At 36.2% G+C, this 21,662-nt stretch overlaps 5 protein-coding genes across 5 annotated transcripts; 2 read left to right on the forward strand and 3 right to left on the reverse strand.

The window, feature by feature from the left end:
- Window positions 1–1,690: 1,690 nt before the first annotated feature.
- On the reverse strand, window positions 1,691–2,686 carry LOC110861961. The gene is made up of 3 exons (XM_022111096.2): window positions 2,499–2,686; window positions 2,164–2,370; window positions 1,691–2,076 (listed from the first exon to the last, which is right to left on the reverse strand). Exons 1-3 carry the CDS (start codon window positions 2,516–2,518, stop codon window positions 1,890–1,892), a joined length of 414 nt encoding a protein of 137 aa, XP_021966788.1. The 5' UTR covers window positions 2,519–2,686; the 3' UTR covers window positions 1,691–1,889.
- Window positions 2,687–3,078: 392 nt separating this feature from the next.
- Window positions 3,079–4,033, forward strand: LOC110861977. The gene is made up of 3 exons (XM_022111108.2): window positions 3,079–3,259; window positions 3,369–3,572; window positions 3,680–4,033. Exons 1-3 carry the CDS (start codon window positions 3,234–3,236, stop codon window positions 3,891–3,893), a joined length of 444 nt encoding a protein of 147 aa, XP_021966800.1. The 5' UTR covers window positions 3,079–3,233; the 3' UTR covers window positions 3,894–4,033.
- Window positions 4,034–6,330: 2,297 nt separating this feature from the next.
- Window positions 6,331–7,385, reverse strand: LOC110861980. Its single transcript, XM_022111112.2, has 3 exons — window positions 7,167–7,385; window positions 6,837–7,043; window positions 6,331–6,719 (listed from the first exon to the last, which is right to left on the reverse strand). The coding sequence occupies exons 1-3, from the start codon at window positions 7,184–7,186 to the stop codon at window positions 6,530–6,532; spliced, it is 417 nt and encodes a 138-aa protein (XP_021966804.1). The 5' UTR covers window positions 7,187–7,385; the 3' UTR covers window positions 6,331–6,529.
- Window positions 7,386–14,357: 6,972 nt separating this feature from the next.
- LOC110861966 lies at window positions 14,358–15,329 on the reverse strand. The gene is made up of 3 exons (XM_022111100.2): window positions 15,169–15,329; window positions 14,849–15,052; window positions 14,358–14,738 (listed from the first exon to the last, which is right to left on the reverse strand). Exons 1-3 carry the CDS (start codon window positions 15,186–15,188, stop codon window positions 14,549–14,551), a joined length of 414 nt encoding a protein of 137 aa, XP_021966792.1. The 5' UTR covers window positions 15,189–15,329; the 3' UTR covers window positions 14,358–14,548.
- A 4,719-nt stretch (window positions 15,330–20,048) lies between these two features.
- LOC110861982 lies at window positions 20,049–21,181 on the forward strand. Its single transcript, XM_022111113.2, has 3 exons — window positions 20,049–20,252; window positions 20,397–20,597; window positions 20,936–21,181. Exons 1-3 carry the CDS (start codon window positions 20,233–20,235, stop codon window positions 21,078–21,080), a joined length of 366 nt encoding a protein of 121 aa, XP_021966805.1. The 5' UTR covers window positions 20,049–20,232; the 3' UTR covers window positions 21,081–21,181.
- The last annotated feature ends 481 nt before the right edge of the window (window positions 21,182–21,662 follow it).

A 21,662-nucleotide genomic window follows, 5' to 3' on the forward strand; every position in this document is an offset into this window, starting at 1 on the left:
ACCACATGGTAATCAAAGCTGTTGTGGACTTAACAGGTCCTCCACGCTTCCGCTTGGTACAGGTTTTGTGTTCACATCGAAAAATTCTTTTATAATTTAGACAAAGACGAAGTTCATCTTTACAAACATACAGTACCCGTTCGTAAAAAAACGGATACACGTGCATGTAGATTTTTTCACATCAGCACAGCAAAATAGAACTAACTATAGGGTTGAGATTTCCAGATAATGTCTTAAAAAGGTAAAATTCGGCCCAGTGAAATTGGCGATTAACACTTGCTTCACATGAAAGAATATGAAGTTACAAGTGAGCAAAGTGCAATCAGTGACCCTATACGGTGACCTATACCGTTTTTAAAAGTTATTATTTTCATCTTAAATTTAGTATAGATTGCAAAAACCACTAATGGATAGCACATACAGCTTTGGAATTTAGCTAAAAATCTGCATCTTTTGAAACACTCAAATAGTTTTTTTTACATATTTTAGCGCTTTTTCCAAAAAATATCTTTTTTTAGTAAAATCGCAGAAATTCACAATACATAAATAATTCCGATCATTAATGTAATATGAAACCAAAGCATGTGGATAGCTTGTTATTTGTCAGTGTGAAATATTAAAACAATTTTTGACATTTTTGCAGTCAAACAAATTAATTTTTAAGCAATTTAAAACGAATTAAAAAATGTTTTTCATAAATACATGTTTTGGGTATCTGATTAAACATTTTACATAATTATTTAGGATATTTAAGAACATAATCAACCGTACTCTGCACTCAAAATAAGGTAGTAATGAATCATTACCATGCAGAATGACTATGTGGCTCTACCACGTCGGTTACGATTTGTCGTAGAAGAAATGGTAATAATAATTTCAGGGAAATTCAAACTCATTACCAAATATTAAGGAAGTTAATACCATTATGTATTAAACTTGAATTTCCCTGAACTTATTATTACCATTTCTACTACAAATCGTAACCGACGTGGTAGAGCCACATAGTCATTCCGCATGGTAATGATTCATTACTACCTTATTTTGAGTGTGGTAGGTAGGCCCATCACTAATAAGAAATTTACACAGATTTGTGATATGCAAAATGAGAGGCTACTTCCATTTAACGGCAGGGAAAATTTAGAGCATTAAGAGGTTGCTTTCCATTTAGGTAACTTCTTAAATATTCGGAGGGTAATTTCCATTCTTTTGGAGAGACATTAAATTACTTCCTTTCACGTAAGGACAGTGCCTCCTCCTGTGGGCATCAATAATATTCCTACACAGTCCTGTGATAGCTCAATTTCTTCGTAAGGCCTTGCACCATCCAAACACAAAAGTTGGACGACCCCCAAAAAATTGTTTATGAAGTTGTTTGTATTTTTGGCCCCTCATTTTCAAATGTTAAAAAATTCTGACATTAGACCTGTCCATGACCTTAAAATCGACGACGCGGAATTATTCGTCAATGAAGTGGTTCAACTGCGTGCAGAGTTTCAAAGGGCTAAATATTAGGGATCAAGTCGCAATTTAAAATACGTAAATGTACGAGCTATTATTTTGCTTACTGTACATGTGCAACTGCAAAAAAACCAACTGGTTAAATAAATGCAGACCTGTAGATATGACATATATTAATTAAAGCATAGAACGAGCCTTAAAGTAATGCAAGTTACCAATATACGATATAAAGAACAACTTTTGCAAAATTTAAGAGGCAAATGCCTCATTTTATTTTAATAGTATTCCCCAAAGAATTAATGGAACAGAAAAGTATACATACAAGAACTTGCGCAAAAACATGCTCTTTGCGACTAACAAATTAAACGCTCGTGAACAACTCCATTTTTCAAGTGAGTATCAAAGATCTCGATTAAAATAATTATATCATATCATTTCCTGATTGGTTCAGTTAGAGAACTGCGCTTCGGATTACTTCGCAGAGTAAAGGTCCACTTGTTCTTATCTTCATAGGCAACGGCCGTGCTGCTGACAAAACAATATTTCCAACGGTCTTCCAAATCATTGATATATTTGACAGCCAATTTCAAACTCGCTTCCGGCCTATTGTTCATGAACCTAAGGAATTAATGAACAAAAAAGAAGACTATTAATTTTGTGAACACTTCGTTATCCCAAATGGTAAATTATTAATGTTAAACTCACGTAAATGTGTCTTTGACGCCATTAACCCAGTCGAACGAGCTGCTGGCGACTGACGAAGCTTCAACGATAAGAACGTCCACAGGTGACGTTGACTTCAGGTCGAATTCGGCATGGCATCTCCTCATTACGCTAGCTTCGGTGTCTTTTAAACCTAAAATGGATATGTTCCAAAAGATGTTACCATTAGTCTCACGCCTAGTCTCACACCTGTGGGTTTAATTAATTAAAAGTGTTTAAAAAATATAAATACCCTTTTTCGATGTACTTAATAATTAAGTTTGTAAGTACATATTCAAGAATTTATTTTAAAAACAACTAAACAAATTTACGCTTACGTTACTGTACAGAACCGCATAATGATGGGTGAAAAACGGAAACCTTGAGAAATTTAGGAGGAAATTGGTGTCGTGAAATTAATTTGTGAAATTACGAGACAAATTTTAACTCGAGATTGTAAATAAATTTTGAGCTTTGTGAGTGAAAGTCCGTTTCAACTAGGGAGAGATTGAGTCTGGCGGACAGGCAGCACCACCACGGAAATCTGTTCGTAAAAAGTGATTTGTCTCACTTTGTTTCGCTTTCCCCATGTAAAAATTGCATAATACTGGTCAACTTTCATTAATTATTTTGCAAAGATTGCATTTATAATCAAATATAGTAGCAAGTGGATGTTACTCTGCGTAAATAGAAATGTAATCCTCGCATCGATTCTGATAATCACTTTAAAAGTACTATGAATTTTTCATAAACATTTATTACTCAATATTATTGAGTAATTAATTTTAATTTTATTTTTAATTTTAAATTTTATAAAAAATTATAAAAAAAATATTGCATATTATGCAATATTTTTACAGGGAGACGGAGACAAAGTGAGACAAATCACTTTTTTACGTACAAAATCCCGTGGTGGTGGTGGCTTGTCTGCCAGAATCAATTTCTCCCTCGTTGAAACGGACTTTCACAATCTTGAATTAAAATTTGTCTCGTAATTTCACAAATTAATTTCACGACACCAATTTCTTCTTAAATTTCTCCCAGTTTCCGTTTTTTCCAATCATCCCATCATTATGTCGGTCTGTACAGCAACAGTAACGTAAGCATAAAGTATTTTGTTTTAATAAATTCATGATTCATAATACCACGAAAATGTTTTTGTGTTCTATTTATATTTTTGAAACACTTTTAATTAATTAAACCCACAGGTGTGAGGCTACTGTCGGCTCCCCCACTTCGTGGAATATCTCCATTTTTGGTTTAAATGAATTACAAGCTAAGGAAATGAGGAACTGCCGTCCGGAATTCAAGAAACGTTCAATGTCAGCGTCACCCGACATTCTTGTTGTTGAAGGTATGTCAGCTCTGGACGCCAACGTCGAGTTGCAAAAATGCGTCAATGCCACATTTGAGTGAGCCAACAAATAATCATTTCATTAATAATATTGATCTCATCGCATTTAAAATTCGTGATAAAGAAACCGTTCACAAAATTAATAATCTATAAATGCTTCCTTAGTGCCTTGGGAAACAGGCCGGAAGCGATTTTGACATTGGCTGCCAAATATATCAACGCCTTGGAAAACCGTTTCAAGTATTATGTTTACAACACCACGGCCGATTACATCGAAGGAAAGAGCAAATGGACCTTCACCCTGCAGAATCAAGCGAAACCTTTGCCGGACGCGAGTACTGAAGCAGAAATGAAATCTGTTTCTGGTGGCAACAATTGATAATCACTGGAAAAGTGCTGCTGTTCATGAATATTTAATTTGTCAGTCGCATGTTTTTGCGCAATTTCTTGTATAATTTGCTATCTCATTAATTCTTTGGGGAGTAAGATTAAAATAAAATGAAGCATTTGATTCTTTAATCTGTGCAGAATATGTCATTTATATTGTTAATGTCATATTAACAATGTACATTAATAATATACATATTAATTTAAGCCTCACTCCATACGTCCATATCTACATGCATACACATACATATTTTAATTCTTTTTTTGAAGATGCATATGTGTACAGTAAGAAAATGAGCAGATCGTACCTTTCCGTATTTTTAATTGCGATGATGTGATCCCATTGCGTAAACTTGGCGCTTTGAAACTCTGCACATACATGGTTGAACCAAATCATGTGAAAAATTCTGTAGATTTTTAAGGTCATCGACAGGTCAAATGTCAATTTTACAAAACTTCAAAGCGAACTTCACTTTGAAAAATTACAACTCCATGGATCATCTTTTTGTGGCCTTCCAATATTTTTTATTTAATGCTGCAAGACAGTGCTAGACTTAACGAAGAACATAAGTTATCATTGTGTACCATGTTTTGACGAATTTTTAGCCAAAAACGGTTTTAAGGCCTAAATTGTGGCCGCCGCGAAGCTCAACAAGGCATATATGGTGCTGTATATTTCAGGTATTTGAATTTTGGCCATATCGCAATTAAAAATACGTCATTGGTAATAGTACTATCTTTTGTTTTGCTTACTATACATGCGTAGGTAAAATTGCAGTATAGCGGGTTAGCTCGGATTTGGCTGAAATTTTTTTTGTGACTACCCTAAGGTCCCCTGAGCATAAAAATATTTTTTTTTCGCGGCGGTCTCAAAAACTGAAATTTCTAGATATTTTTGAAATTTTGTATAAAAATTATTTTTTTGTCTTAGATTTTCATGAAAATGACTTTCTAGACTAACTAAAGTATGTATCCTGAACACGAATCTGAAGAAATTTTTAAAAAATATTCAATAGCAAAAAAGTAATAATTATGCCCGTATTGGGGTATATTGTTGGTATTTTAGCGAGCAAAGCGAGCAGGTTAGGTTAGGTAAACTAGGTAGGCGGAAAGCGTGGAATTTTTACCTACCACAGAATATAGATTCTACCAGAAGAATCGATCTTATGTATTTGAGTGACGCTTATGGAGGAACGGGAGAGCCAACCAAATAACTCGGTGTACATTTGGCCCACCTCGGGGATGGCACCTCCGCATCATCATCATCGCCACATCTCCTGGCATCAATAAATGATGATGAAAGCACATAGGTGGCGCTGGCACCCCCATTTGTGCACCAGAACACACCATTCTGAGCTGCGTCTCCACAAATTTGATGCTCTACGAGGGTGTGTTCTGGTGCACAAATGGGGGTGCCACCGCCACCTATGTGCTTTCATCATCATTTTTTGATGCCAGGAGATGATGATGATGCGGAGGGCCATCCCCCAGGTGGGCCAAATGTACACCGAGTTATTTGGTTGGCTCTCCCCGTTCTTCCATAAGCGTCACTCGAATACATAAGATCGATTCTTCTGGTAGAATCTATATTCTGTGTTTACCTACTAGTGCTACCTAGGAGAGCTGGGTAGTAGTGCTACCTAGGAGAGCTAGGTAGTAGTGCTACCTAGGAGAGCTAGGTAGTAGTGCTACCTAGGAGAGCTAGCTAGTAGTGCTACCTAGGAGAGCTGGGTAGTAGTGCTACCTAGGAGAGCTAGGTAGTAGTGCTACCTAGGAGAGCTAGCTAGTAGTGCTACCTAGGAGAGCTAGCTAGTAGTGCTACCTAGGAGAGCTAGGTAGTTGTGCTACCTAGGAAAGCTAGCTAGTAGTGCTACCTAGGATAGCCGGAAACCAGAAATCTCATGTTACCCCGAAAATTTGATTTTACCCCACAAAATTCCTGACAGGGGGAAAGTGAGACAAAGTCTTGGAATTCTCTGAAACATCGAAGAACAATTTGTATGCAAAATTTGAAAAATTTATAACTTTTTTGCTATTGAATGTTTTTTAAAAATTCCTTCAGATTCGTGTTCAGGATACTTTAGTTAGTCAAGAAAATGGTTTTCATGAAAATCCAAGACAAGAAAATAATTTTTATAAAAAATTTCAAAAATTTCTAGAAATTTCAGTTTTTGAGACCGCCGCGAAAAAAATATATTTTTATGCTCAGGGGACCTTAGGGTGTTCACAAAAAATGGAGCGGACCCCAAAAAACGGTTCAGCCATATCCGAGCTAGGCCGCTATACTGCAATTTTTCCCATGCGTAACTGCAATAAACTACTAAAATAAATGTATGCACTAGTATTCAGAATATGATACATACGATACATATGAAACGAGCCTAACATTAACGCAAATAATTTACACACATTTAACAATATAAAAGACACATTTTGCAATATTAAAGAGGCAAATGCCTCATTTTATTTTAATATTATTCCCCAAAAAAATTAATGGGATAGAAAAATATACATACAATAACTTGCGCATGCTCTTTGCGATAGACAAATTAACTATTCACGAATAGCAGCAATCATTTTTCAAGTGATTATGAAACATCGCGATCAAAAAATGGTGCAATGATTACTTCATTTAATACATTGTTTCCACTTCGAACTTGGACTTTTACTCGGCGGACTTCGCAAAGTAAAGGTCCACTTGCTCTTTCCTTCGGAGACATCGGCCGTGGTGCTCTTCAGCTTATAATGTAAACTTTCCAAGCTGTTGATATATTTGGCAGCCAACTTCAAAATCGCTTCCGGCCTATTGCTCATGGCCCTGAGGAATTAATGAACAAAGTATTTAGAACATTAATTTTGTGAACGCTTGGTTATTACAAATTTTAAATGTAATTAATGTCAATATTATCTAATTAAATTATTATTTTTAACTCACCTAAATGTGTCCCTGACGCCATTGTGTACGACCAATTCAGGGCTGGTGGGCAGATCTCGCTTATAATGAACAATACAAGTGTCCACGGCTGACCCTGATCCGGGGTTAAGTTCGGTATGGCGTGACCTCATTTCGCTTGCAAGCTCGACATCTAAACCTAAAATCGAGATGTGCCAGGAATTAGGATAGCCGCTGCGAGCTTCACACCTTGTGGGTGTAATTAATGAAACGTGTTTAAAATATGTAAATAGAACAAAACAAAATTGTTCGTTGTATTCATGAATGAATTTATTTTTAGACAATAATTGCACAAAAGAACTTTACGCTTACGTCAATATGCAGATCGGCATAATGATGGGATGGGAGGAAAAAATGGAAACTGAGAGAAATTCAGGAGGAAATTGGAGGGTCGTGAAATTAATTTGGGAAATTACGAGACAAATTTTAATTGAAGATTGTAAATAAGTTTTGAGCTTTGTGAGTGAAAGTCCGTTTCCAATGAGGGTGAGATTGAGTCTGGCGGACAGGCAGCACCACCACACCGTGCGACGGATTGAACTTTTTGTGGCCACGCGCATTTTCAACTTTCCCGTAAGGATATCATGTGTTCTCTATATCTCTGTTATTCCCCATAATATCCATTCCTGGTAAGTACTAAAAAAAGTTCAAAAAATTAGAATTATTTTGATAAAAAAAAATTCTGCTATAAGTTTATACTTTTGGCATGAGCGGGGTTCAAAGTTGGGATTTACAAGGGTAGTGTCACAAGTGATAATCGCGGATTTCACATACAACACATCAAAATGAACACAATATTTGTTATAATGAACTGAAATTAACTGAAATGTGATTACTAGTCATAATACATGATATTATAGCACGATAATGCAATGTTCGCCCGATTTTGGTAAAAAAATAAATATTGGAAAAATAAATTATATTTGTGTCATATATGATTAATTTAACTAAAATATTTATTTATTTCGCAGAACCGAGGAATCGAAATATGAAGAGAAGCTTCCTTCGTGGACATGATGAAAATTACTTGGTTAAATGATCTAGGATGAATGTTTGGCAATTATCGTTGGGATGTTCGGTGTTATTGGTAAATGAGTTAAAATAATATTCTTGTTTCAGATTACAATTGATTACGGTAGCGACACGGACATTGACATGGATTGGACACCAATTTCGGAAACACCAAACACCGTGGGGGGCCCATCGGTGGGAAGTCAGGAAGCTGAACCCGGAGTGTATGATGATCTTTCCCATACGGACTCCACACAGCAACCTGACGGACCTAAATCGGGCTATTCGTTAAAAAATGAGCACAATTTGGAAGATGACGACACGGAAGGAGTACCAACAATTATAGAAAAGAAGTTTTTGGCCGAAAAGGTAATATAAGGGTTATTTTATTCTCAAAATTAATAAAAAAAATTTACTGTTTTTTTTACTTAAATAATTAAAATCATATGGGTTTCAGATAGTAAATTTAAAAACACCGTCTGAACAAGTTAATTTTATCAAGACAACTGTATCAGAATCTTTACCTGCAAGTTTGAACGATCTGCAACAGGATCACTTGGACAGATTAGCAAGAGCTTGGGCCTTCAAAACAGTCGCCAAATATCAGAAGTGCGCAAGAAGAATGAGTTTTTTCTTGGACAAGGAAAAACAATACTTGGACGGTTATTTTGTCTTGCCTAAAAACTTCTTCCCTTCAGAAAGGACCAAGCGACGAAGGGTTGAAGAACTTGAGAAATCCTTGTCCCCTGAGGATCCTGGCGACCTTGTCCATGCAGTTTCTAGGACGTTAAATAAGCACGGACATCCTGAGGCAGCCAGAATTATCAAAAAATCCCTGTCACCATCGAAACAGCAAGTAATACTGGATTCCCTCAGCAAACCTTCAACAACTCCAACCCCTTATACTGCTGAAGAAGCATTGTCCCTAATTTTGGATTTGGGATTGACACAAACACAGTACCAGAGGCTTCGAGAAGGAGCTAACCAGCATGGATGTCCTTTATATCCATCCTACCATGAAGTTCAAAAGTGCAAGATTTCCTCAAGACCACCAGCGGATGAATTGTGCGTGACAGAGTCCTCAGCATCAATTCCATTGAATTCCCTGTTACAGCATACTGCATCTCGTATTGTCAATATGCAGAATTCGGTCTTGCTTCAAATATTTGCCTCTCAACATATATGTGAGATCAAAGCAACACTAATTTGCTCATGGGGATTTGATGGATCATCTGGACAATCTAGATACAAGCAGAAGTCTTCAACATCTTTTGACGACTCCTCAATATTTGCAACAACTTTGACTCCAATCAGATTGACTGCCGCTAATGGAACTGTAATTTGGAACAATTCTTCGCCTCAATCCATTCGATTTTGCAGACCCCTACACCTGCAATACATCAAGGAGTCCCAGGAAAAAATATTGAACGAGCAAAAATATGTTGAAGATCAGATTGCAGTTCTCGACCCAATTGAAGTATTTGTGGACCTGGGGAAAACCATCACCATCAACTTCGACTTGAGATTTACTGTAATTGACGGAAAAGTATTATCAGCAATTTGTGGGGTCAAATCTTCAATGTGTTGCCCGATTTGTGAAGCAAAACCTTCAACATTTAATTCCATCGAAAATATTGGAAAAGGGTTGTTTACCCCGAAGCCCGGGCGTCTTAACCATGGTATCAGCCCTCTCCACGCTTGGATTCGACTTTTGGAACTTTGTTTACACATTGCATACCGCTTGGATATCCAGAAATGGCAGGCACGTGGACCTGTGCTTCAGGCAAGTGTAAAGAAGAGGAAGGAAGAGATCCAACAGTTACTGCTGAAAGAAATGGGACTGCGGGTGGATTTTCCAAATAATACTGGCAGTGGAACATCCAATGATGGCAACACCGCTCGTCGAGCATTCCGAAATTACGAAGAGTTCGCAAAGTTGACTGGATTAGATGTGGAGTTTGTTCGAAGGCTCTGGGTCATCTTGGTGGCCTTAACTTGTCAACTCCCCCTCAACGCTGACAAATTTGGAGAGTATTGCTTCAACGTAGTACAATATTACCTAACTTTGTATCAATGGTTCCCGATGCCTGCATCAATGCACAAGATCCTGATCCACGGAAAGGACATCATAAATTCTAGTATTATCCCCCTTGGATGCCTTGGAGAAGAAGGAGGTGAGTCTCGAAACAAGATGTACAAGTCGGATAGACTGCGTCATTCTCGAAAAATTAGTCGAACAGCCACTATGACAGACATATTCAATCGAGCCATGGATACCTCAGATCCCCTATTATCATCTCTTCATCTGGACAAAAGAGCCCGTTATCGAAAACAGTTGGCTCTACCTCAAGAAGTCCTACATATGCTAGAATGCCCATCTGTACCAACTACACAAGAATTTGGTGACGATGATCAACAAGTCGAACCCGATGAAAACAGTTTGGACTACGAAAATGAAATTGAACTTGAAAACGAGGTAAGTATTTTTTTCCCCATTATTTTATTCTAACTATACTAAGTATTAGCCCAACGATAAAAACCAACGACAACAAATGTTTTTAGTTTTATGAATCTAGTCATTTTTGATCATGTTATAAGGTATAAAGTTAAATTGAGTGATTATAAATTATGTTTGTTATTATGCCCATGTAGTTCTACTCAGCGGCCCCAAGCCATGTACCTTAATACTCTAATCCCAGGTAGTATTGCGGTTTTAACCGACAAGGGGCCCTACCTGGCTTAAATTTTCTATTTTCAGATCTTTGAATCGAGTTGGCATTTGCACATGTGAACAACTTCAAAATAATTACAACAAGGCGTACGTTACATTTAAGGTAATGTTTTTTTTATATATTTCCTGTATTTATTTTTTTTACCAAAATCGGGGGAACATTGCCCTATCGTGCTATAATATCATGTATTATGACTAGTAATCATATTTCAGCTAATTGTAGTTCATTATAACAAATATTGTGTTCATTTTGATGTGTTGTATGTGAAATCCGCGATTATCACTTGTGACACTACCCTTGTAAATCCCAACTTTGAACCCCGCTCATGCCAAAAGTATAAACTTATAGCAGAATTTTTTTTTATCAAAATAATTCTAATTTTTTGAACTTTTTTTTAGTACTTACCAGGAATGGATATTATGGGGAATAACAGAGATATAGAGAACACATGATATCCTTACGGGAAAGTTGAAAATGCGCGTGGCCACAAAAAGTTCAATCCGTCGCACGGTGCACCACGGAAATCTGTACGTAAAAAGTGATTTGTCGCACTTTGTCTCCTTTTCAGGGTATTCCGACCCAGGGTTTTATTGGGTTGGGTTTTTTGGGTTTTAATGGGTTTTAATGGGTTGTTAAAGAATAAAACCCATTGAGTTTTACCATGTTAAATGGGTTTTATTTGGGTTTTAATGGGTTTGAACTGTATTTCAGCTTAAAACTATATTCTAAAAGCTGAAAACAGCTGTCATACGTTAGACGAAGTTGTTTGATGGCAGCTAAGCAGTTTATTTGATTAATACTGTAAGTTTTGAAAACCAGGAATAAATCGGCGAGTGCCATTACAGGTTTCAAGTGACAAAAAAATAATAACTTCGGAACGAGGTATGTTTAACTGAGCATACATAATTTAATTACATTTAATTTACATTTTCCTGTCATAATTAATACTTTTTTCCCGAATACTTCCTCCCATCTCATCCTCAGCGAATAAATTAAACAATATACTATATATTTTTTTAATTTATAAAAATGTTTCAACCCGATCTTCATTATCACCTCTGGAAAAATCGAGTACTTATGGACAGCGAAGTACTTTATTATGAGCAAAAGAAGTGTGTCTGTAAAAAGCACATTCTCGATCATAAATTATCATTCGTAATACATACGTACTTTCGTTGTTCATAAGTACTCGATTTTTTCCAGAATTGATAATACACGTTAAGATCGCATTGAAATATTAAATTTTAAAAACTTTTAAGCAACTTGGATTTCATTATGATGAGAGGAAGTATTCGAGAAAAAGGTAATATATGTAATTATGGTCTCATAAAGTATTAAACTATGATCAGTTAAATAGGACCATTTCGAAACGGATACAAATTCTAACATGGACAAGGAGGATTTGCATATTAACTGAAATTGGATTGCAATAGTAGTGAAAATTGTTGTTCAATGTATTACTTATGTAAAACCTAATACACTAGGGGACAATATTGAGTAAATTGGAAGAATGATTTCATTCAAACATGGAAATCTCAAAAACTAATGGATGGAAATGAATAATTGTTTTTGCATAATGTGTAGAATTTAATCAGCTACGAAGTCAAACATAAATACATGTAATGGGTATATATCCTGTCTTGAAAAAATGCGCGATTTGTAAAGAAAAAAATACGGGATAGACAAAATTGAGTAGATTTTTTAATTTTGTCGTTATAACTTGATAAGGTAAGCAAATCTTTCTATCAAGTATGGTCATTATGGTGTAGATACAACTTGTGAACATTTTTATTCTTCCAATTAGGATGTCAAAGGTCAGGACTAAGACCACTGTGGCAGAAAGGGCGCGCATCATTGACGCATGGGAAGGAGACGAAAATGGGTCAAAAACTTTAAAAGAAATATCAGAAATTTTAAAAATCAAGTACACAACTGTTTGGAAGATCATTGACCGCTATAAAAAGTCAAACAGCATTGGCAACAAGGCAGGTAGGGGAAGAAAGCAGACTTTCACGGACCGAGAGAAACGTTCAATCGTGAAGTTTGTGAAAATAAATCCGAGATCCAGCGCCGTGGATATTTCGAATGCTACTGAAACTGCCACAGGAAAGAAGACCAGTCCTAAGACTATCAGAAGAATCCTAAATTCGAATGGATACAAAAATTTTCGAGCGAAGAGAAAGCCCTTCATTTCCAAGACGAACATGAAGAAACGACTGAAGTTTGCCAAGGAGCATCTCAACAAGGACCAAGCTTTCTGGGACAAAGTTTTATGGTCCGACGAAAGCAAATTCAACATTTTTGGGTCGGATGGTCGGATCAAAGTGTGGAGGAAGAAAAAGGAAGCTCTGAAAATGAAGAATTTGAACCCCACTGTCAAGCATGGTGGAGGAAGCGCCATGGTGTGGGGTTGTTTCAGCTCTTCAGGTCCTGGAAAAATGGAATTTGTCGAAACGACCATGAATCAACATGTTTACCAGGGCATAATCGACAGGAATGTCAAAAGTTCGGCAGCAAAACTGAAACTTGGCAGGCGTTTTATCTTCCAACAAGATAAGGATCCCAAGCACACCGCTAAGTCGACTTGGGCGTTTTTCAAGACCCAGAAGATAACGGTGCTGGACTGGCCACCACAAAGTCCCGATTTGAATCCAATTGAGCACCTCTGGGATCACATTGAGCGGGAAATTCGAAAAACGCCTATTTCGAACAAAAACGAGGTAAAAAGGCGGCTTTCCGAAGCATGGGAAACTACTCCACCGGAAGTAACAACAACGCTCGTCAACTCGATGAGAAGCCGCTGCATTGCCGTGATTGAAGCTAAAGGAGGTCCAACTAGATATTAATCGCAAAAAAATTCAAATTGATATCTTTCTTTAGAAAATAATAGTAAAAGTCTGAAAAATTTACTCAATTTTGACCCTTCCATATTTTTTTCTTCACGATTCGGGCATATTTTCAAAAAAGCGGTTATACTCAGTACCTTAATTGATCTTTGGTTTTATAGTTACTTAAATCCTACACATTATGCAAAAGAAATTATTCATTTCCATACTATAGTTTTTGAGATTTCCATGTTTGAATGAAATCATTCTTCCAATTTACTCAATATTGTCCCCTAGTGTAAAACCCAATAAAACCCATAAAACCCATTAAAACCCAAAAAACCCATTAAAACCCATTAAAATCCCTGGGTCGTTACTTTTTGATTAAAACCCTGGGTTTTTCCGAACCCTGCTCCTTTTCCCTGTAAAAAATTGGATCTTACTGGCCAATGTTTCATTTAATTAATATGAAATGCATGCAGGATGATCAAAATGCATGCGTTTTAATTAAAATTGTATATTGCATTGGCAAATTACAAAATAATCCGTTAATTAATTAAGTATTTTGAAAAACAAACGTACTTGGAGCTGATTTAGACAGTATTTTGGATTTTACATGTGGAGAAATGTATATGCATACACTTCAAAATACAAAATAAATACAGATTTGTCAAACTTCTTGTATTTCATTTGATTTTTTTGAAAAATAAATACATATGACATATATGGAAAATTTATTGAATTGAGCAACCTATATTAGATTAGATCCCGAGCTTTTTGCATCCTATCCTATATATTGAAAAAAAATATTGATTGTCTGTACCAATTCGTAAAATACATGTATAAATGTGTGTAGATATAATACGTATGAAAGTATGCAACGAGCCTTAAATTAATGTAAATAATTAATGTACATTAACAATATAAAACACACATATTTTGCACAGATTAAAGAGGCAAATGCCTCACTTTATTTTCATATTATTCCCCAAAGAATGAACGCAAATTATACAAGAACTTGAGCAAAAAACATGCTCTTTGCGAAGGACAAATTAAGTATTCACGAATATCAATATTTTTCAAGTGATTATCGAAAGTTGTGATAAAAAAAACTAGCATGATTACTTTATTTACTACTTCGTTTCAACTTCGAAAGTGGACTTTTACTCGGCGAACTTCGCAAAGTAAAGGTCCACTTGCTCTTTCCTTCGGAGGAACTGGGCGTGGTGCTCTTCAACTTATAATTTAAACTTTCCAAGGTGTTGATATATTTGGCAGCTAATTTCAAAATCGCTTCCGGCCTATTCTCCATGGCCCTGAGGAATTAATGGATAAAGTATTTAGAACATTAAGTTTGGGAACGCTTCGTTACTACAAATTTTAAATGGAATATCAATATTACTGAAATTATTATTTGTTCACTCACTCAAATATGTGATTGATCTCAGGTCGGACAAGAAATCGACAGACGATGGGCCGGACTTCATAATGAAAAAGACACATTTCAAAGGCCGACTCTGGTCCGGGGTCAAGGTCGGTATGGCGTGACCTCATTTCGCTTGCAGACTTGGAATCTAAACCTAAAATGGAGATGTGCCACGAATCGGGGTTGTCGTTGCGAACCTCACACCTGTGGGTGTAATTAATTAAACGTGTTTAAAATATGTAAATAGAAGAAAACACAATTTGTCGTCGTATTCATGAATTTATGTTTTAAAAGTATGTACAAAACAACTTTACGCTTACGTCAATATGCAGACCGGCATAATGATTAGAAATAACGGAAACTGGGAGAAATTTAAGAGGAAATTGGTGTCGGGAAATTACGAGATCAATTTTAATTGAAGATTGTAAGTTTGAGCTTTGTGAGGGAAAGGCCGTTTCAAACAAACGAGAGATTGAGTCTGGCGGATAGCCACCACCACGGAAATCTGTTCGTAAAAAAGTTGTTTGTCTCACTTTGTCTCCCTTTGCCTGGAAATATTGCATTTTCATTAATTCATGGTGAAAATCATTTTCAGACAATAAATGTGTTTCAAACATGTAAATAAATGTTTCTTTTCCCTGCACCCTGTAAAAATATTGCATCATTCCGGACAACGTTTACATATGATGTAATGCATGCAGGAATTGTCAAAATGCATGAATTTGAAATGCCAATTATGCGAAATTATTATTTTGCATAATTTGAAATTAGGCAAATTCCTATTGTGGGATATGGGTATTATGCAACATAAATTATGCAAATCAACCGGAGGCCTTTGAAATAAGATTGTATTTTGTAAATACGAAATACCATGAATGTATATTGGAAGATATACATTCATGGAGAAAGTAAATGAAAATTCCAGCGTTATCGGTAGTTGCTTATGCATATTGATCATGTGTATCTTATATTATACATTTGTTATTAAATATCGCATCAAACTTGGTCATAAACAAGGCTCGAAAAACAACCCAGGATGTTAATCAAAAATAACAACCCATGGGTTTTACTGGGTTTTAATAGGTTTTAGGCAATAAACTCAACAAAAAAGTCATGTAACTGTTCCAAATCCAGTTCTAATTATAAACAAATCCTCCTTGTCCTTAGAAATTGTATCAGTTCCGAAATTATTTTTTTGTAGCACTGGATAGTGAGGGTCAGTGAGGGATGTTGTTCATTATTGATTTTTTCCTGGTTTTTAAAAATTACGATATTAATGAAATACAGGATGAATCGGTAACACGTGAACGCGGGCGATCTTGAATTGCTCCGAAACGGGTTGGAGTTTCGGTTCCAAATTTTGAGCATAACGACATGTGATTGTTGACAAGGGCTGAGCAAAAAATTAGCTCTCTAGATTCAAAAATGACCCGACCATTGACCTTAGAGTAAGAGGGTACCATAAAAACACTTTCCAAACTTAATTCTTCGTACACATACATAAGTAACCACTTCAAAACTCAAGGACAACAAGTTTCGAAAGGCCAGATACATAAGGTACTTAAAAATGAAGGTCAATAACGACAAGCTCGTACCAAAGGAAAACCATCATGCCTCAAACACGAGTCCGAAAAGTGCTAATTAGGCCCGTGCTTAAGAAAATTGACCTATTGACCTCTAAGGGCAACTCACCACCCCAGAGAGCAGTGGCTCGTCTAACCAAAGTGTCAGAGACTAATGTGCGTCGAGCAATTAAAATTTTGGGGCAGCCAAAAAGAAGAAAAATCCAAGTCAATCAGCTGACTGGGAAGCATAAAAAAATAGTCGTCTGACCTGCAAAAAAAATTTATGTGAATTACCTGACAAAAGATAAAAGTGGCTGTTTAGTGTCGTTGGATGAAGAATTATTTTCCTTACAAGATACCAACAGTCAGAGAAAAATTTACTATAGAACCAAAGGAGAAAATAATTCCAGAAGATTGGCCATCCCGCACACGGAAAACTTTTGCAACAAGTTCATGGTGGTAGGTGCATTATCTGGTCGTGGTGTCCTCCCACTTATCAAAGTTCCACAAAAAGTGAAGGTAACTACGAAGTACTATATTGACTTTGTTTTAAAACCGCTTTTGGAGATTTATGTCTCAAAACTAAATGGCCAGGACACCATAAAAGTGATAGTTCATCACGACGCAGCGTCATCGCACACCGCCCTTTTGACCCAGGATTACGCCAAGGACTTAAAAGCTAGACTCGGGATAACAATCATCCAGGATAGTGAAATACCTATTAAGTCACCCTATGTAAGTCCCATGGATTTTTTCGGCTTTGGATATCTGAAATAAAATCTTTTCTCCGCCACCCAAAAACTTTTGACGGAGTTTGGAAAGTTTTGAGAGACGAGTGGTCTAAACTTGACCTCGCCATGGTCAAATCAGTGTACAAAAGTTGAAATCGCCGATACCGACTTGTAGCTCGAGAAAAGGGCTTTCACATAAAAAATGTTCGGGACCTCCACTCCAAGCCGTTCAACCAGTAATTTAAGGTCAAAAACGTTCACGTGTTACCGATTCAACCTCGGTAAACGGATTAGCTCCTGTGAAACAACTTCCTCTAACGTATGAAAATCTAAAATAAAATACATTTAAAAAAATTGCAGATTTTTCCCAAATCCTTTCAATTTCAGTACTGTCATAGAAGAAACAAATTGTGGTGGTGGATGGATACCCGCCAGAATCGGTCTATCTCGCTGAAAACGAATTTTCGTACACGCCATAATTTATTTCCTGTGTTTCTTCACTTCACTTAAAATTTCTCTTAATTAATTTAATGACCCCGATTTTCCTTCAATCATCACATCATCATCATCATGCCAGTGTGCATACTGACGTACGTGTAAAGTTGTTTTGTAACTTCTTTTTTTAATTTTGAACACTTAATATATTTATTTTTATTCATGTGCAAGCCAAAACTTCGTTCCTGGGACCGTCCATAAATTATGTCACGCGAGAGGGGAGAGGGGGGGCCCAAGGCTCTAATGATATTATGCCTATGTGACACATGTTAAAGGATGGGAGGGGAGATCTAGAAAATCGTGATTTTTGCGTGACATAATTTATGGATCTCCCCTCTGATCTTTATATTTTAAAAAAATCTTTAATTAATTATACCCACAGGTGTGAGACTTACCACCCTCACCAGGACAGATGGAACATTTCAATTTTAGGCTTACCAGGCACCTTTGCCAAGAAAATGGGGTCAAAACATCCCGAACTCTTGTCAGGATCATCCAGCATTCTCGCTGTTGAAGCCATGTCATACCACGACGCCAGGAACAGTGATCATTTCATGTTCCAAAATGGCGTCAGGGATACATTTTCGTAAGCTGCCAAATAATGATTTAATTAATATTGCAATCATCATCAAAATTATGCTCTACTTATTTGATTCCTCAGAGCTATGAAGAATAAGCCCCAAGCGATTTTGAATTTGGCTACCACATATATCAATTCCTTGGAAGTTTTCAAGTACCATGTTATCAGCACTGAGACCACTTCCAGCCACGGATCTTGCAACTGGACTTTTACTTTGGAAATGAAGGAAATGTGCCCATAAAAACGTTTAGGAAGTGCTTAAAAACATTCGTAGTTTTTCAGTCACAATTTCTTGTATTCTTTTGTGTTCCATTAATTTTGTATTTAATTCCGTTTAGGGAACAATGCTAAAATAAAATAAAGCATTTTTGACTCTTAAATCTCGTAAGATATGGTTTTCAAACATATCTTACATACATACATATGTATAACCAATTTAGATTTAGTGAGTTTTTTGCAGAGCAACCAAAATATATATAGTCAAATTATTTATGCTAGTCACCTCATTTGCATAGTTTGACGCATTCGGGCGAGACATAGAGTTTATTCAACATGGGAGGCCCGTATCGCCGAAAATGGGCGTATTCAGATTTATGCAAATTAGGCGTGTCACGTTATTTGCATCTCATTATTATCATGGGCTTTCTACGTTATGTCTCTTGCGAATGCGTCAAAATATGTATGCAAATGAAGTTACTAACGCAAATAATTCAACTATACATGTTTCACTAAATGTATTCGAACTTCCTTAACAAGTTATGTATCGTACAACTGATGAGGTAACAAATCCAAATTTTACAGGGTTAGGGGCCGTCCATAAATTACGTAAGAGGGGGGTCTAGGGCTCCAGTGATATCGTGCCTATGTTACACATGTTAACAGGGGAGGGGGGTCTCAAAAATCGCAATTTTTGCGTTACGAAATTTATGGACGGCCCCTTAAAGATAATTGTATTTGTGATAAGATGCGACATCTACTTTGGAACAGTATTGACAAGGTGAAAGCATTTTTTACCTCAAATCCCCAAAGTCACCGACCTTAAGGAAATTTTGTTGTTAAAATGCATGCTTTCTTTGTCTTTTCATCTCTGGTAATAGCAGCGTTCTCTTTGTTGGGAGAAAAAGGGATACATATGTATTACAGATGTATACATACACATAGACTGTATATCTACTGTGGGGATATATCTTGTCTGCTGCTATGGAGGCGCATCCCGATTGACACACAAATGCGTGTATGGTCTAGAGGTGAGCTGGATATGCATTTTTTAGATCCCTGGCCAAGAATGGATCGGCTTTTTTGGAGAGTTTCGAATTAATCGGATTTAGATGGATTGGGTTTCGGTGGATTTAATTTTGACGAATTGGATTAAATTTCATCGCCACATTGCATGCGGCGGTAGGTATCCTTACTTATATATGTAAATATACATAGGTACATATTTATACTTTTCAAAAACCTGATCATGTCCCTAAAACTAATAACTGGGTCATTCCTTCATTGGAACAAGAGATACATCCATTCTTAAATGCCATTTACCCGTAACACTCGAGGTGAGCTGGATATGTATCAATTTTTTTGGATAATAATTATCCCTCCCGCGATAAGACTCAACCACTCAACTGGATCTGAACAGTAAATCGGATTTGGATACATTGTGGGTATAATTTTATTGGGTAAATCGGATTTGGCGAATTTAGAGTGAATAGAATTTCGATGGATCGTATCTGAAATGCTTTGGGTGAATCGGATCTCAAAACATGGCGATCCAACTTATCTCTAAACTAGTCTCCTGTACCCTTTTTACATACCTGTGCTGTTCAAATGCCCCTTTCAAGTCCACCATCATAACGGATTCCGTTCCTTGTAGGACTGAAGCTAATATTTATTTACAATATCAAATATTCTGTGAAAATTTCGTTCGAAGCACAGAAATTAATTTCGCGCACCAATTTTCTCTTAAATTTCTCTCAGGTTTTTATACATATAGGTATTCTCAATTATCCCATAATTATGCCAGTCTGCATATTGACGTAAGTGTGAAGTTGTTTTGTAATGTTTCTTAATAAATTCTTGTATACCATTATTTAACAAAATTTATGTACATAAATCAATACAACGATAAATTGTCAGTATACACACATTTTGTAAGTACCTTTAATTAATAAAACCCGCAGGTGTGAGGCAAGCTATTCTTCTGTGGACGATTGGAACATCTCCATATTTGGCTTAGAAGTCACCCAAGCCGAGGAATTGAAGTCACGACATCCCGAACTAAACATCGTATCATCCGACATTCTTACTGTTGACGCTATGCCAAACCTGGACGCCAACAGCACTCATTTTGAGTTCCAACAACGTGTGAAGGACACATTTTCGTGAGCTAGCAAAAAATGATTTAATTGATAATGAAGGATTCATGATTCTTTCGTACCCTGAGTAACCTTTTTATCGTACATATGCAAAATATCTAAATTGTGACGGGTACGAAATTTTGTAAACGTCGTCTGATTTATTCGTCTTCAAAAATTGTGTTACCAAGGTTACGATTTTTATGAAACATTACCTCCAGTTCTTTCTTGGCAAACTATTTTACGATACTAAAGATACGTACGAAGAAATAATAAAGTTCCTCATTGATATTGTCATCACATTTAAAATTTGTATGTAATAATGGCCCACAAAATTAATAATCTATTTTTTACCGATTCCTCAGAGTCATGAAGGATAAGCCGGAAGCGATTTTGAGTTTGGCCGCCACATACATCAACGCTTTGGCAGATTTAAAATACGTTGTTATCAACACTACGGCAGTTTCTATTGGTGGACTTAATAAGTGGACTTATGCTCTGCAAATGTAGATTTAAGCTTTACAGCCTGGGAAGTTTTCTCAATTTTTATAAGAAATCCACATTTATGGAGTAATACTATCATAAATAAAATCAAGAATTTTACTCATGAAGCTCGCATAATGTTTGTTTTAAATTATTTGACGCACATTAATAATTCAAATGAAGTTGAGACTCGTTCTCGTTGAGCTGCTCAATTGGTTTCAATAGGTTTTACAAGGAGTGTTTAATTTACATAACTAGTGAGTGTTTAATGTGGAATGCATATTGTTGGAAATAGATATGAAATACATATGTACATATTTACACTAAACAAAGCTACACGTATGTATTTATATAGAAAGCTAAACCCAAACATAATACATATGTGCTTATTCATCTCTATCCTAACACTGTGGTACCCTTCACAAAGCATGTGATTAAAGATACGTTTCTGTTAAAGATATGGGTTAGTTTGCCTTTAAACATCGTCTAATCTTTATAACGGGATTAAGTATTAATGCAGAATGAACGTTAAGAGTTAGTCTTCCAAAACTGGAACTTTCTTATATCCTTTTTATAATTACGTGCTTACAGTCAATGGAAAAAGTATTG

Source organism: Folsomia candida, unplaced genomic scaffold, assembly GCF_002217175.1.
Source record: "Folsomia candida strain VU population unplaced genomic scaffold, ASM221717v1 Fcan01_Sc047, whole genome shotgun sequence".
Taxonomy (NCBI): Eukaryota; Metazoa; Arthropoda; class Collembola; order Entomobryomorpha; family Isotomidae; genus Folsomia; species Folsomia candida.

Bases quoted from the DNA above. Each gene is read 5' to 3' on its own strand.
- LOC110861961 (XM_022111096.2), bottom strand. From the start codon at position 2,518: ATGCGGTTCTGTACAGTAAC. The intron at 2,371-2,498 runs GTAAGCGTAAAT...TTAAACCCACAG, and splicing joins ATGCGGTTCTGTACAGTAAC to GTGTGAGACTAGGCGTGAGA. The intron at 2,077-2,163 runs GTGAGTTTAACA...TTAATTCCTTAG, and splicing joins GGCGTCAAAGACACATTTAC to GTTCATGAACAATAGGCCGG.
- LOC110861977 (XM_022111108.2), top strand. From the start codon at position 3,234: ATGTCGGTCTGTACAGCAACAGTAAC. The intron at 3,260-3,368 runs GTAAGCATAAAG...TTAAACCCACAG, and splicing joins GTCTGTACAGCAACAGTAAC to GTGTGAGGCTACTGTCGGCT. The intron at 3,573-3,679 runs GTGAGCCAACAA...ATGCTTCCTTAG, and splicing joins TGCGTCAATGCCACATTTGA to TGCCTTGGGAAACAGGCCGG.
- LOC110861980 (XM_022111112.2), bottom strand. From the start codon at position 7,186: ATGCCGATCTGCATATTGAC. The intron at 7,044-7,166 runs GTAAGCGTAAAG...TACACCCACAAG, and splicing joins ATGCCGATCTGCATATTGAC to GTGTGAAGCTCGCAGCGGCT. The intron at 6,720-6,836 runs GTGAGTTAAAAA...TTAATTCCTCAG, and splicing joins GGCGTCAGGGACACATTTAG to GGCCATGAGCAATAGGCCGG.
- LOC110861966 (XM_022111100.2), bottom strand. From the start codon at position 15,188: ATGCCGGTCTGCATATTGAC. The intron at 15,053-15,168 runs GTAAGCGTAAAG...TTACACCCACAG, and splicing joins ATGCCGGTCTGCATATTGAC to GTGTGAGGTTCGCAACGACA. The intron at 14,739-14,848 runs GTGAGTGAACAA...TTAATTCCTCAG, and splicing joins GAGATCAATCACATATTTGA to GGCCATGGAGAATAGGCCGG.
- LOC110861982 (XM_022111113.2), top strand. From the start codon at position 20,233: ATGCCAGTCTGCATATTGAC. The intron at 20,253-20,396 runs GTAAGTGTGAAG...TAAAACCCGCAG, and splicing joins ATGCCAGTCTGCATATTGAC to GTGTGAGGCAAGCTATTCTT. The intron at 20,598-20,935 runs GTGAGCTAGCAA...CCGATTCCTCAG, and splicing joins CGTGTGAAGGACACATTTTC to AGTCATGAAGGATAAGCCGG.